This window comes from Galeopterus variegatus, unplaced genomic scaffold, assembly GCF_000696425.1.
Source record: "Galeopterus variegatus unplaced genomic scaffold, G_variegatus-3.0.2 Scaffold2359, whole genome shotgun sequence".
Taxonomy (NCBI): domain Eukaryota; kingdom Metazoa; phylum Chordata; class Mammalia; order Dermoptera; family Cynocephalidae; genus Galeopterus; species Galeopterus variegatus.
This window is the reverse complement of record NW_007728470.1, coordinates 259,423-273,267: the sequence shown is the minus strand read 5'-3', so window position 1 is coordinate 273,267 and position 13,845 is coordinate 259,423. Positions and strand designations below refer to the sequence as shown.

The window sequence follows — 13,845 nt, the reverse complement described above, 5'->3', positions numbered from 1 at the left end:
TAACCTATTTAAGCAGAAAAACTGTCAAAAGATATGGGGACAACATGCAGTAAAATTCAAGTCCCATTAATGAAAAAAGTATTCAGTAATTAAATAACAGAAAGAAACTTCCTTAACTGAAAATATATTGTTTGCCAAAAATCCATAGCAAAAACCATATTTAACTGTGAAACTTTAGAAATTTTCCTTTTAACTTAAGAACAAAAGAAAGATCCCCATGCATCTATTCAATAATGCCCTAGAAGTTTTAAACAATGCAATAAGGCAAGAAAAGTAAATATGACATATAAGCAATGATGCAATCTACCAAAGGTACAATCTATGAAAAAGATGTAAATGAAAAGGGGTATATAGGTCTGATACAACACAAGATGGAACTGTCATTATTTCCACACCATATGATCATGCAGTTACATACACACACAGAAGAATCAACAGACAAATTAGTAGAATTAATAAAACAGTTCAGTAAAATTTCTTGATACAAGGTCAACAAAATACGATTGCCTCCCTATACATTGGCAACAACTAAGTGGAAAGGTAAAAGAAGAAAGCAACAAAAAGTTTAAAGTACAGAACAATTTAATAAAAATGTACAATATTTTGATGAAGAAAAATCACAAAAATGAATTAAAGACCTGAAAGAATGGAAATATATCACGTTTACTAATGAGAAGACTCAGAATCATAAATATTCAATTATACCTCTAATCTGTAAATTCAGTGAAATTCTAATATAAATCCAAACAGAATTCTTCAGGAAACTTGACAAAATAATCCTACAGCTCATATGGAAGAACAAAAATACTGGTAGCTGAGACAATTATGAAAAATAGGAACCAAGCTAGGCAGGGGGGAGCTTGCCCTCTGGGTATCAAGAGGTATCACAAAACCATAGCATTAAAACGATAGCATATTGGTTGGGAATAGACAAGCTGATCAATGCAACAGAGCAGAGAGCTGAGAAATAAATCCATGTGTTAATGGGAACTAGGTGTACGTCAGAGGTGCTGTCATGAATTAGTGAAGCAAATGGAAAACAATCCAGTAAATGGCATTGGCCCAAAACCTGGGCAAAACCTTACTTTGATTATTTTTTTTTATGACAAGGAGACATTTTAGAATATCAGGAGATAGAGAAACTGGCCAGAGAGACTGGCTGGGTTCCAAAACCAACACTTACTAACGTTGGACAAGTTATTTAATGTCTCTGTGCGATAACAGTATTACCTCATAGGCTTGGTGCAAGGATCAATATAGATAAATACAGAATTTTAATATAGATAAAGCATTTAGACCAGTCCCTGGTGGCTCAAAGTAGCACTACATAACTGTTAGCCAGCACTGTCCTTTATCTCCATACCATGTGATGCTACTAACACCTTCACTCCCCCTTTCTCTGCCCAGCTGTGGGAAACATCCAAATGGACCAGAATGGCTCAGTTCATTTAGTCAAGTGTCTGCCATCATGACCATGACATCCCATAGTGGGACACCTTCTCAAAAAATTATTTCCTTATGGAAGTAATTGCGGTCATTGGTGACATCCAATCTCAACTCTTACCTCATTTGTGACCCTGACAGACAGATCATGACAATTTTCAATACGGATCACTCAACAGCTTTTTTTTTTTTTTTTTTTTTCATAATAAAACTTATTTTTTAGAAGTTTTAGGTTTATAGAAAAAAATTGAAGATTAGTACAGGGAGTTCCCATACACCCCACACTCAGTTTCTCTTTTTATTAACATTATCTAGCTTTTAAATTATGTCATTGAGATACATTTGTGTCGATATATAGATCTAATTTATTCAATCTAATTGCACTGAAGGATTCCATTGATGGGGAAGCTTCCCTCTTCCTCTCAATTAGGCATGTCAAATCCTTGGTTCTGCAGTGAAAGCATCTACATAATCATAATGTTGTAAATGTCATTTGGTTTTCAACGTTAAGAATCATCTACAGGCAAACTATGGCAAGCTGAATTTTCTTTACAGGATAGAACATAAATGCTATAAGCCTTAATGACTCAAAAGTAAAAGTTTAGTTGATGGAGGAAGGCAGGAGGGGAGAGGGGATATCAAAGGAAGTTACTCATTTTACAGTTAAGAGTCAAGAAATACAATCTAAAGAAGAAACAGATGTTCAAGACTATTATTCAAAGTGATAAGAGTAACCAATAGAAAAACTAAAAATATAAATATAAAAAAGAAAAGCTGGGTGGAGAAAGGGGAAAAGGGTAATTAATAAGCTCACTGCAGCAGGGTATCGACAGATACTGTTAAAATTAATAAATCAAATAATAAAGGTATGAGTTTATTATTCACAGTTATGAAATCTAAAAAAATAAAAACAACAACAAACAGGGTAAAAAAAAAAGTTGTTTCCAAGAGTTGAGGGGTTGGGGAGTGAGAGGAAGTTTTTAACTTTTTAGTTCTAAACTTTCTTTTGGGCTTGAATGTGCATTTCCATCAACATGAATTTATTTGAGATAATAATATTAAAATAAATAATTAGGCAAAAGAAATGTAGATCTGATTGTGACATTCCCCTTGAGGCTCAGGCACTTTCAGTAACTCCCCATCGCGGTGGGATCGTTTAAACTCTCAGGCAGGCATCAAGGCCCTTCGGACCCCTCACCCCACGCACCCACCTACCTACAACTGCTTGGGAGCCCGAAAGATTGGCACCTCCTCCAGGAAGCCCTCGGGAAGGAGAGAGCGCCCTCTGCCGGGCCTGCAAGCCGGCGTGCCTGAGGAGTGGCCCTTTGTCCATCATCGGGGACTCCACCCCCATCCCTCATCACGGGCGGCCTCGCCCCGCTTCACGTGATCCCAGCCTCTTTCTTAGCTAAAGGGTGGGTCCTGGGAGGGGAAACTGCGGGACCCCAGGTGAGAACCGCTGGACTGGTTGGGCCTGGGTGGGGGACGGGAGGGGTGATGGGCATGAGCTCCATTCATGGTCTGCTCTGTGCAGAGTGGTTTAGAGCTGGGCTTTCAGCTGAAGACGGAATTCTGGCCCTTCCACTTGCTATCTGTGTGTGCCTTTGGGCGGGTCATTTAACATCTCTGAGTCTCAGTTTCCTCACCCGTGGCTGCCAGCATGAAATGAAATAATGCACATAAATAAGTCATTAATAAGTGATGTCTCTTTTGTTATATCCCATTTAAGCAAAAGTGTAAAGTTTCAGAGATGGGAGGACCTTAAAGGCCGCTGCAGCTCAGCCCTGTTTGGAAGCAGCCTCTAGTCTCTCACCCCGGGGTCACCAGGTCCTGTTCACCTTCAGGCCTCGGAAGTGGGCAGGGCGGGGGGCATTGCCTGCAGGGGAAGCTGCCTCCCAGGTTCTCACTGGCCTGGGGCCTTGAATGGGTTGGCAGGCCAGACCCTCTGTGATGAGGTTTCCTTTCTCTGTCTCTGGGGTAGGTGGACAGACATGTCCCAAGATGGGGATGCAGAAGGCTCCAGTGCAGAGGACTGTGTTCGCAGTCCCCAACACAGCTGTGCAGTTTTCCAGGAGGACATGGAACGAGCCAGCTCCATGCCAGGCCTGCCAGGGGCAAGGTCTGGGGCCCGAGTTGGGGCTGGCAGCAGGAAGAGGGTGCTCAGGAAGAAGGCCCATCTAGGTGCCAGCTCCCAGGCTGGAGACACTGCTGGGGCTGTGGGACAGAGCCAGGATTCCCCACCTGGCCCCAGGCTGCACATGCAACTGCCCATGGTGCCTGCTCAGGGGAGGGCTCAAGCCTTCAAGAGGCTCCAGGTTTCTCTGTACGACATCTTAGCTGAAAGTTGCCCCCAGAATCTTTGTGGCTTGTCTGCAGGTCTCACAAAGAGAGCTCTGTTTGGCAGGGAGGGGTTGGCAGGGGTAGAGGAGGTGAGCTGCCCCAGGCCCAAGGAAGCAGGAGATGGTGGGATGTATTCTCCAGGGTGTGATGGACAAAGCCCCATACTCCACAGAAAGAAGCCCCCTGAAAGGGGCCTGCCATCCTCACCAGCCCCAGCCCGTGTGAGAGCGAGAAAGAAACGGAGGAAGTGTGGGGTCTGTTCAGAGGGTGGGGAGAGCGCTGGTGGCTTCTTGGGGCTTGATCAGAGCCCTGGTGACGACAACCCCCATTCTGTGGGAAGCCCTTCCCAAGGTGCTGACCTGGAGTCTGTGGGAGGCCCCCACAGACCTCTCTCTCCCCAGGACACTGGGTCTGATTCTGTAGATCCAGGTGGAAGCTGGGAGGGATGTGCCTCAGGGACTGAAAAGTTTGAGTATTTGCTCACTGCAGGAAATAGGGCACAGCCAGGCAGCCCTTGTAGGCTCTCAGTGCCCAGTGGAGGAGAGTCCCCCAGGCCAGTCGCACAGGGTCCTCCACAGAGCCCTGCACTGTGCCTGGGGATGTCTGCATGGGCTTCTGCAGCTGAGCACATCATGGGGACTGGCAGCAACGAAGGCTCTGCTGCTTCCCACGACCAGGAGGAGTTGGAGGTCAGGACTCATCCAGCGTCCAGGGGAAGGCTGGGGCAAGGACTCGCTGTCCCTGCTGATGCCTGTGCCAGCTCCCTAGAGCCCTCGGGCAGCCTCAGCTCCTGCTTGGAGCCTGCAGCCAGCAAGGCCTGCTCAGGCCCATTCAGGGGACAGAGAGGATCCCAGTATGCTAGGAAGCCGAGCGGGGGTCCAGTGCCCTGTGTCCAAGAGCAGGGCACAGACAGAAGCTCAGACAACTCCACCCAGGATGAGCCAGAGGAATCCAGCGCTGGAGGCTGTTCCAGACTGGTAAGTTGGGTCTGAGAGCTTGGGATAGGCCAGGCCATCTCTCTCAACACCACACTTGGTGGTGGAATTTAATAGTGCTGAGCTAGACCAGGCTCTTAAAGAACATTTTCTCTCACATCCATTTTACATAAACTGAGTAAACTGAGGCCAACTAAGTCAGGAAAGAGAAAATAAACTGCATTTACTGAATTCTTGTGAGGAGTCTTTGCCTTCTGGAGTCAGTGAGTCCTGGGTTCAAATTTTGCTTCTGCCCGCATCCTCACTGAGTGACCTTGGGATATTTTTTAACCCGCATAAATTTCCTTATCTGTAAAAAGGGAGTACTAATTTCAGTTTAATAGGGCTGTTTTGAGGATTAAATGAGATTATGGTATAAAATAATGTGCCTAGCACAGTATAAGGCACAAGATAAATTGCTTAATTTATGTTAATTTTGCTTTTCCTTTAGTGGTAACATTAGCCCTATAAGACAAGCATTAGCCCCATATTACCAGATGTAGAAACTGAGGCTCAAGGAGGTTAACACAATTCTCTGGGCTCACACAGCTAGGGAGTCAGTGCCCAGCCATGTTCCCTCTATTAGTTCCCATTCCATTGTTCCTTTACTTATAACAATAATCATTTTATTAATAATCATAGCTAACGTGTTTATACACCAAAGGCAGAAGACAAAACTTGTTTTTGGTATATATTTCTCACATAATAGAATTTTTATTACATTTATTGAATGTGTATTATGTGGTACGTGTTTTTTTGTTTAATCTTCACATGAAGCCCAGAAAGGTCAGGTAACAGACCTAAGATCACATAGCTGGTACAATCCCAGGCAGACTGTCTCAGGAGCTTGCTGCACTGCCTGCTTGTGCATCTTCTGCATTATCAGCACAGTAGTAACAGCATCCAGTTTGCTGAACATGTGCTAGGGACTGTGTTGAGCACTTTATCTTCAGTCTTTGTGACATCCTTATAAGGTGGACACTATTGCTATATGCCCATTTTATTGATGTGGACACTGAGGCTCCAAGAGGTGAAATGACTAGTCAAGACCAAAAGAGCCAATTAGTACAACTGAAATAGGAACCAACGAGCTGCCTGTGTGTTTGCTGCTATTTGTACCGTAATTACGTTAGAATGCTGTTACATTGTCTTTGTAAATATCACTCAAACACATTAATCTTTAATTTTAAAAGTAATATGTGTTTATCCTAGAAAATAAAGAAGAAATAAAAATAGCCCATAATGCTAATATTCAGAGCTAACTGCTGTTGACATTTTGGTATATGTCCTTCTGTCTTTTTCCTACACATATATATCTTTTCTTCACCTAGAAATGGGATCACATGTATCAGATTTTATAATTTGCTTTTTTGGCATTTAAAAAAATTTCACAAATAATTTGTTAACACACAGTGAGGAAGTCCCCTTTAATATCTCCCGGTCCCATTGCTCTTCATCTGGATATAACCACTGGTGATGGCTCATGTCCTCCAGTTCCCTTTCTATGAACTTCTATGTATCCATGAACATCTACACATTGAGCCTGTTTATATATAAATAGTCTCATCCTATGCCTTATTGTCCCAGGACTTGCACTTGTTTTATAAGCTCTATAGTATTTGGAGATCTTTCCGAGTTGGTCTGCATTGTTTGCCAAAGTTGTTCTTTTCCTGAAGCCTGCGTCACAGCTGTCTGTAGTGTTTGTCACAGCCACAGGCGCTGTCAGGATAAGAGGATGGGCTGGGACTTCCTTTTCTCATTTCTAACCACCGTAGCACAGTTAAGAGCACGAGCCTTGTAGGCTGACTCACTGGCATTCAGTCTTGACTTTGCCACTATCTGAATGACCTGGGCAAGTGGCTTCACCTTTCTAAGCGTACTTCCTTCATCTACAAGATGTGTGTATTGAAAGTACTTACCTCATAGGGTGGGGTGAGGATTAAATGAGATGACGCATGTTTGGCATTTAACACAGTGCTTGGTACAAGAAAAATACTCTAAAATGTTACCCGTTATTGACATATGCAATTTTGTCCTGTCATAAGTAAATCTGGGATGAACATCCTTGTACATCTGGCTTCTCCCCACTTCGGATGATTTATCTGGACTGGTGCCCAGAATTAGGATTCCTGGGTCTGCAGCATTGTGGAGGACTTGTTTGAGCATGATTGTGGGGCCAGGTTGCTGCCTGGCTTGACAGGAAACAGCCCACGACTGCTCTCTCCTCCAGGCCCCATCCTCGACTCTGCAGCACAGCCTGTCATCCCACAGCTTCCCAAACAACCCGTTGCCATGGAAACTGATGCCAGCTGCCAGAGAAGAATTAAGGCTGGGTTGTGACAGGGACGGGCAGGTGATTGAGGACAGGGCTGAGTGGGGCATAGGCAAGTGTGGGCACAGTGCCCTGCTTGTCTGGAGCCCCTTTTGGGGCCCTAGCACCTTCTCCAGCAGGCAGAGTGGCTCATGGCAGGGGCAGACAGACAGGTTCAAGGTCAGGCTCTTACTACAGGATGACTTTAGACAAAGGATGTCTCTTCTCTTATCCTTAGTTACCTCCTCTATGACATGGGGAGTCTGATATGGGAGGTTGATTGCGTTGTGCTCTTCTGGCTTGAAATAGAGACTCTCAGAAGGGGATAGGTGGGGGGGGTGAGATGCCATTTTCTTCTGTCTGAGCCCCACGGTGTCCAGTGAGGTCTGGAGCTGCCCTATGGATGAAACAGCAGGGGCCATGAGGAGAGAGGGTCTGCCAGTGCCCCCTGCTCGGCCCTCAGTCTGCCCATCACAGCCAGGGAGGCGCACAGCTCCTCTGGCCTGACTCCCAGGGTCAAGGTACGTTGCTTGCAGCTGCAAAGCGTCAGGAGGTGTGTGCCAGAGGAGCGTGTCCTCCCAGCAGATGGGCAGCCTCTGAATAGCTCTTTTTATTAGGGTGATTACTATATACCAGGAACTTAATGTATGTCATCTCACTTAATCCTCACGATAGCATTAAAAGTCAGTGCTAAGATCCCTGTTCTACTGATTAAGAAAACTGGGATTCAGAGAAGTTAAGTGACTTCCTCAAGGTCACACAGCAAGTAAGCAGCGGAGCTAGGATTTGAATCCAGGCTTGTACAACTCCAGAGTCTGTATGCTTAGCCAGGCTGCCAAAAGCCTGGCTAAGGGGTTTGGATGTTTTTGGAACTTTATTATAATTTGTTGAGCAAGGAGGGGGGCTCCCCCAGGAATCTCAGTCTAGGGAGTTGGAAACAAGTAAGAAAACAGAGAGTGGGAATACAGACTGAAGCCCTGTGGATGCCCAGAGGGTAGGGTAGGGCAGAGGAAGGGGCTGTCTGTGCCGGGTCTGGGCAAGGGAAGTGGGTGTTCAGCAGGCACAGAAGGTAGGAAGGGCATTGCATATTAGGTGGGGTGCATATTAGGTGGTGTGGAGTCAAGAGGGGAGGAGCAAGGTGGGAGAGATCAGCCAGGACATTGCTTGAATGAAAATGGAAAGACTGAAGTTTGGTGAAATGTCAGGTGGCAGTCTCTCCAGAGCAGGAGTCACAGAACCTTATCAACATCAACGTTTACACAGGGAACTTTCCGTGTTTCAGGCACTGTTTTAGGAGTCTTGAAAAATGATAGTAATCCTTGTGTCAATACTATGAGGGAGATACTGGTATTATCCCCATTTTACAGATGAAAAAACTGAGGCACAGAGAGATTAAGTAACTTTCCCAAGATCACATCGATCCTGAGTATTGGCAGCAAGTATGCCATTGCATGAATATGCCACAATTTATTTGTCTGTTGACTCTATGTGGACATTTGGGTTGTTTCAGTTTTTTGCTATTACATATTACACTGCTATGAACAGTTCTTTATCTGTTTTTTGGTATGTAAGGGCAATCTCCAGGGAATATTCTCTGGAGAGGTATTGCTAGGCTGTAGGGCACACACATCTTCGACTTTACTTAACCAGTGTCAGAAGTTTTCTAAAGTGGTTAAAACAGTTTCCACCCCCACTAGTCATGTATAAATGTTCTGGTGACTCCACACTGTCACCAACACTTGATATCATCAGACTTCGATTTTTGCCCAAGTGGCAAAAGGTGTTGCAAAGGTGTTTTCTTATTTTTTTGTTTAAAAATTTTTTTTATTTTTATTTTTGGCGCTGGCCAGTATGGGGATCCAATTGCATTGTTGTTTTAGTTTTTATTCCCTATTACTAAGGAGAATCTTTTCATGCATTTTGGCCATTTTGTTTAAGTCCTTTGCCAAAAAAGTTATTTGGTTGTTTCACTTTTCCTTATTGATTTGTAGGAGTTCTTTACATATTCTGGATATTACTTCTTTGTCAGTTGTATGTTTTGCAAATATATTCTCCCAGAGTGTAGCTCATAATTTTGCTTTCCTTGTGGTGTCTGCTGATGAGCAGAAATTATTAATTTTTTTTATTGTGGTAAAATATACGTAACACAAAATATATGATTTTAACACTTTTTTTGGAGGCTGGGTCAATTTTTAAGTGTACAGTTCAGTGGCAATGAGTACATTCACATTGTTGTGAAGCCATCACCACTGTCCATCTCAAGAACTTTTTCATCTTCCCAAACTGAAACTCTGTACCTATTAAACAATAATTTCCCATTTCCCCTACCCCCAGCTCCTGATATTCACTATTCTACTTTCTATCTCTATGAATTTGACTATCGTAGGTACCTTATATAAGTGGATTCATACAATAACTGTCCTTTTGTGACTGGCTTGTTTCTCTCAGCATAATGTCTCCAAGGCTCATCCACAGTGTATCATGTATCAGAATTTTATTCTTTTGTAAGGATGAATAACATTCCATTGTGTGTGTGCGCACACACATTTTGCTTATGCATTCATCTGTCAAGGGACGTTTGGATTGTCCACCTTTTGGCTATTGTGAATAATGTTGCTATGAACATTGGCATACAAATATCTGTTGAAGTCTCTGTTTTCAATTTTTCTTTTGTGTGTATACCCAGAAGTTGAATTGCTGGAGGAAACCCTAATTTTAAAATATCCAAAATTATGGGCCGGCCCGGTGGCGCACTGCTACAGTGTGCCACTTGGGAAGCGCGGCGGCGCTCCCGCCGAGGGTTCGGATCCCACGTGCAGACCAGCGGCTCACTGGCTGAGCGAGGAGCGGGGGCAACACCGAAGGGTTGCAATCCCGTTTCCGGTCCCGGTCCGGTACGGGCGCAACACTGAGGGTTGCGGTCCGTTGCCGGTCACGAAAAACGACAAAAAAAGACAAAAAAAAATATATATATCCAAAATTATCAATTATTTTATATATATATATATATATATATATATATGTATTTTTTTTTTTTTTTTTTTAGCGGCTTACTGGCTGAGCGAGGAGCGGGGGCAACACCGAAGGGTTGCAATCCCGTTTCCGGTCCCAGTCCGGTACGGGCGCAACACTGAGGGTTGCGGTCCGTTGCCGGTCACGAAAAACGACAAAAAAAGACAAAAAAATATATATATATCCAAAATTATCAATTATTTTATATATATATATATATATGTATTTTTTTTTTTTCTTTTTCAACTGGTAAGGGGATTGCAACCCTTGGCTCAGTGTCATCCGCACCACACTCAACTAGTGAGTGCACCGGCCATCCCTATATAGGATCTGAACCCGCGGCCTCAGCACTACCAGTGCCGCACTCTCCCGAGTGAGCCAGGGGCCAGCCCATAGTTTATATTTTTTACATCTTTTAAAAGAATTCCTTTCCTATCCCAAGGTAATGAAGATGTTCTCAGATATTGTGTTGTTTTGCCTTTCACACTTAGGTCGATAATCTACCTGGAACTGATTTTTGTGAATGATACGGGGTAGAGATCCAATTTAATTTTTTATATAGATTCCCAGTTGTTCCAACATCATTTACTGAAAATTCTGTCCTTTCCCACTTAGACGCAATGGCAGCTCTGTCATAAATCAAGTCTCCATAAATGTGGGATTGGTTTCTGGTCTCCCTGTACTCATCTTGTCCGAATTGTCTTTCCCTTTGTCAATCACACAATCTTAATTATAGTAGCTTATTAATAATTCTTGATATCTGGTGAGACAAGGCTCCCAAATTTGTTGTTTTCAGGAAGATCTTCACTCTTACATTCTTTTGCTCTTTTGTATAAATATTACATTCAGCTTGTCAGTTTCCACACACACACACACACACACACACACACACACACACACACACACACACCCTGTTGGGATTTTGATTTGAAATATATTTAACCTATAAATCACGTTGAAGAGAACTAACATCTTTACAATGTTGAGTCTTTCAATCCATGAACATAGTATATTCTTCCATTTATTCTGATCTTTAATGTCTTTCAATAGTTTTATATTTACTTGATGTATTAGTCCATTTTCTGTCACTTATGACAGAATACCTGAAACCAGGTAATTAGTAAAGAAACAAAATTTATTTCTTACAGTTTTGGAGGTGGGAAGTGAACCAGAGGGTGCATCTGGTGAGAGCATTATTCTGGGTGGGAGCTCGTTACAGGGTCCCGGGGCAACCCAGGGTATGACATGGTGAGAATGGCATGAGCAAGACAGCTAACCTCCTCACTTGCTCTCCTTATAAAGCCATCAGAACCACTTCCTGATAACCCATTAAATCATTAACCCATTAATGGAGTAATCCATTCGTGATAGCAGGGCCCTCATGATCCAATCACCTCTTACAGGCTTCACCTTTCAAGTAACACAATCAGATTTCCCACCCTCTTGACACTGTTACAGTAGGGGTCAAGCTCCAGTGAATTTTGGAGGGACATTCAATCCACAGTGCAACATAAAAATCTTGCACATCTTTTTCAGATTTATTCCTAAATACAATATATCTATATAGTATATAACTTTTTGTTATGGAAAATTTCCAATATATGTAAAAATTGACTAAATTATAAGTAGGGATTTGCAAATTATGGCTCATGGATTGGCTGCGTCACCTGGTTTTGTAAATAAGCACAACTACTTGTTTACGTAATGTCTGTGACTGTGTTCATGCTACAATAGCAGAGTTGGGTAGTGCGATAGAACATATAGCTCGTGTCAAAGATGAACAAAGCCAGACACTAAAGTGGTGAGGACAGATTTGAATCAGGAACAACTATTGCAATAGGGAAGACAGACCAATGTGAACTGACCTCGACTTTGATTTGTACCAAAATAACTGGGCATTTAAAGGAAGAGTGAGGGATTAGGATGGGGGACAAGTAGGGGCTCGGGAGAATCAAGGAATGAAAAATTACAAATATTAGTCATTATAAATATGATTCAGTCAGTTTGGTCTGCAATTGTCGAAGTTAGGACTCTACCCTCCCAGAGAGACTGGGAGACAGAGGCCCTAGCCTCAGGTGTTGGCTAAAACAAACAGTAAATTTTGGGGGTAGCCTTGAGTTTTCTCAGGCAGGTATTTTAAGAGGGGCTAGGGTCATCTTAGGGATGCAGCCTTGAGCTCTGAGAAACTATGTTAGTGTTTGCCAACTCTTTAGAGAGAAAGGTTGAGGCCTAGTCAAGCAGAGGGCTCAGAGGAGCCTAGATAGAATTTGGGCAGGGAGAGAATCTTTGTCAATGACAAGCCTAAAGTATTTTCTCTCTGGCTCTTTACAGAAAACAAATTACTGCCCCCCTGGAATGAACTCCCTTGTACTCACACCCAACCCTAGCCACCATGAGTTATCTTGCCTAAAAGTTGACAATAATTTCTTAATATCATCACATATTCATTCAATATCCAAATTTCCACTAGTCTCATAAAGGTGATAATTTATTTATTTTTTGTTTGTCCTTTTAAAGTCCAAATAAGGTCCACAGTTGGCTGATACATCTTTTAAGTCTGTTTCAGTCAATAGGTTCTCCCTCTATATATTGTTTTTTTCTTGCAGTCTTTTCTTTGAAGGAACTAGGTTGTTTGCCCTGTGGTTTATTGCATCCCCGTGGTATAAACATGTTCCTCTGTCTTCTGTATTTGCTGTAAACTTGGTGGTTGAATCTAGATATTTAATTAGAATTGGATTCAATTTTTGGCCCGACCTACTTCCTAGGTGGTGTGTTCTTTCTACGAAAGGGCACATAAAGTCTGATTATACTACTTTATATTTTTTGATGCTATTATGTAATGGTAATTTTTAAAAACTTTTAAAAGTTGCTGTTTATAGCTAGTGCTGGCATATAAAAAGTACAATTGATTTTCTTCTATTGATTTTGTATCCAGACATCTTGCTGAACTCTTTTATTAATTCATATAATGTATCTATTAGGATTTTATTTGTTTTCTATGTAGACAATCACATGTAGACAAATGACAGTTTGTCTTCTCTGTGGACAAATGGCAGTTTTGTTACGTCCTCTCCAGTTCTTTACAACTCTGCCTCCCTGCCCTTACTGTGCTAGCTAAGACCATGAGTATAATGTTGAATAGAAGTGCTGATTGCAGGGACCCTTAACTTGTTCTGGATTTTAAAGGATATGTGGGGCCGGCCCGGTGGCGCACTGCTACAGTGCGCCGCTTTGGAGGCACGGCGGTGCTCCTGCCAAGGGTTTGGATCCCACATACAGACCGGTTCCCGCTCACTGGCTGAGCGAGATGCGGGCGCAGCGCCGAGGGTTGCGATCCCGTTGCTGGTCCCAGTCTGGTACGGGCGCGACAGTGAGGGTTGCGATCCGTTGCCAGACACGAGAAAAGACAAAAAGGAAAAAAAAAAAAATAAAGGATATGTGGTCATTTTACAGTGAGAATGATGTTTGCTGTGTTTTTATATAGATGATCTTTATCAGGTTAAGGAAGCTCTCTTCTGTTCCTGGTTTGCTAATTATTCTGCATTTTATCAAATATATTTTCTCCATTTTTTGAGGTAATAATATGATTTTTATCATCTAACTTATTGATATAGTAAATTTAATGAGTTAGGGTTTTTTTTGTTTTGTATCTGTTTTTTTTTTTTTCCTTTTTGTCTTTTTTCGTGTCCGGCAACGGATCGCAACCCTCGGTGTTGCGCCCGTACCGGACCGGGACTGGCAACGGGATCACAACCCTCGGTGTTG

The 13,845-nt window shown here is 42.8% G+C and overlaps 1 protein-coding gene across 1 annotated transcript in view; it reads left to right on the top strand.

The window, feature by feature from the left end:
• Positions 1-3,434: 3,434 nt before the first annotated feature.
• Positions 3,435-13,845, top strand: part of SPOCD1 (SPOC domain containing 1) — a 31,152-nt gene continuing 20,741 nt past the window's right edge. The window contains 1 exon segment of the mRNA XM_008581455.1: positions 3,435-4,760. Within this exon segment, the coding sequence (XP_008579677.1) occupies positions 3,435-4,760 (1,326 nt within the window).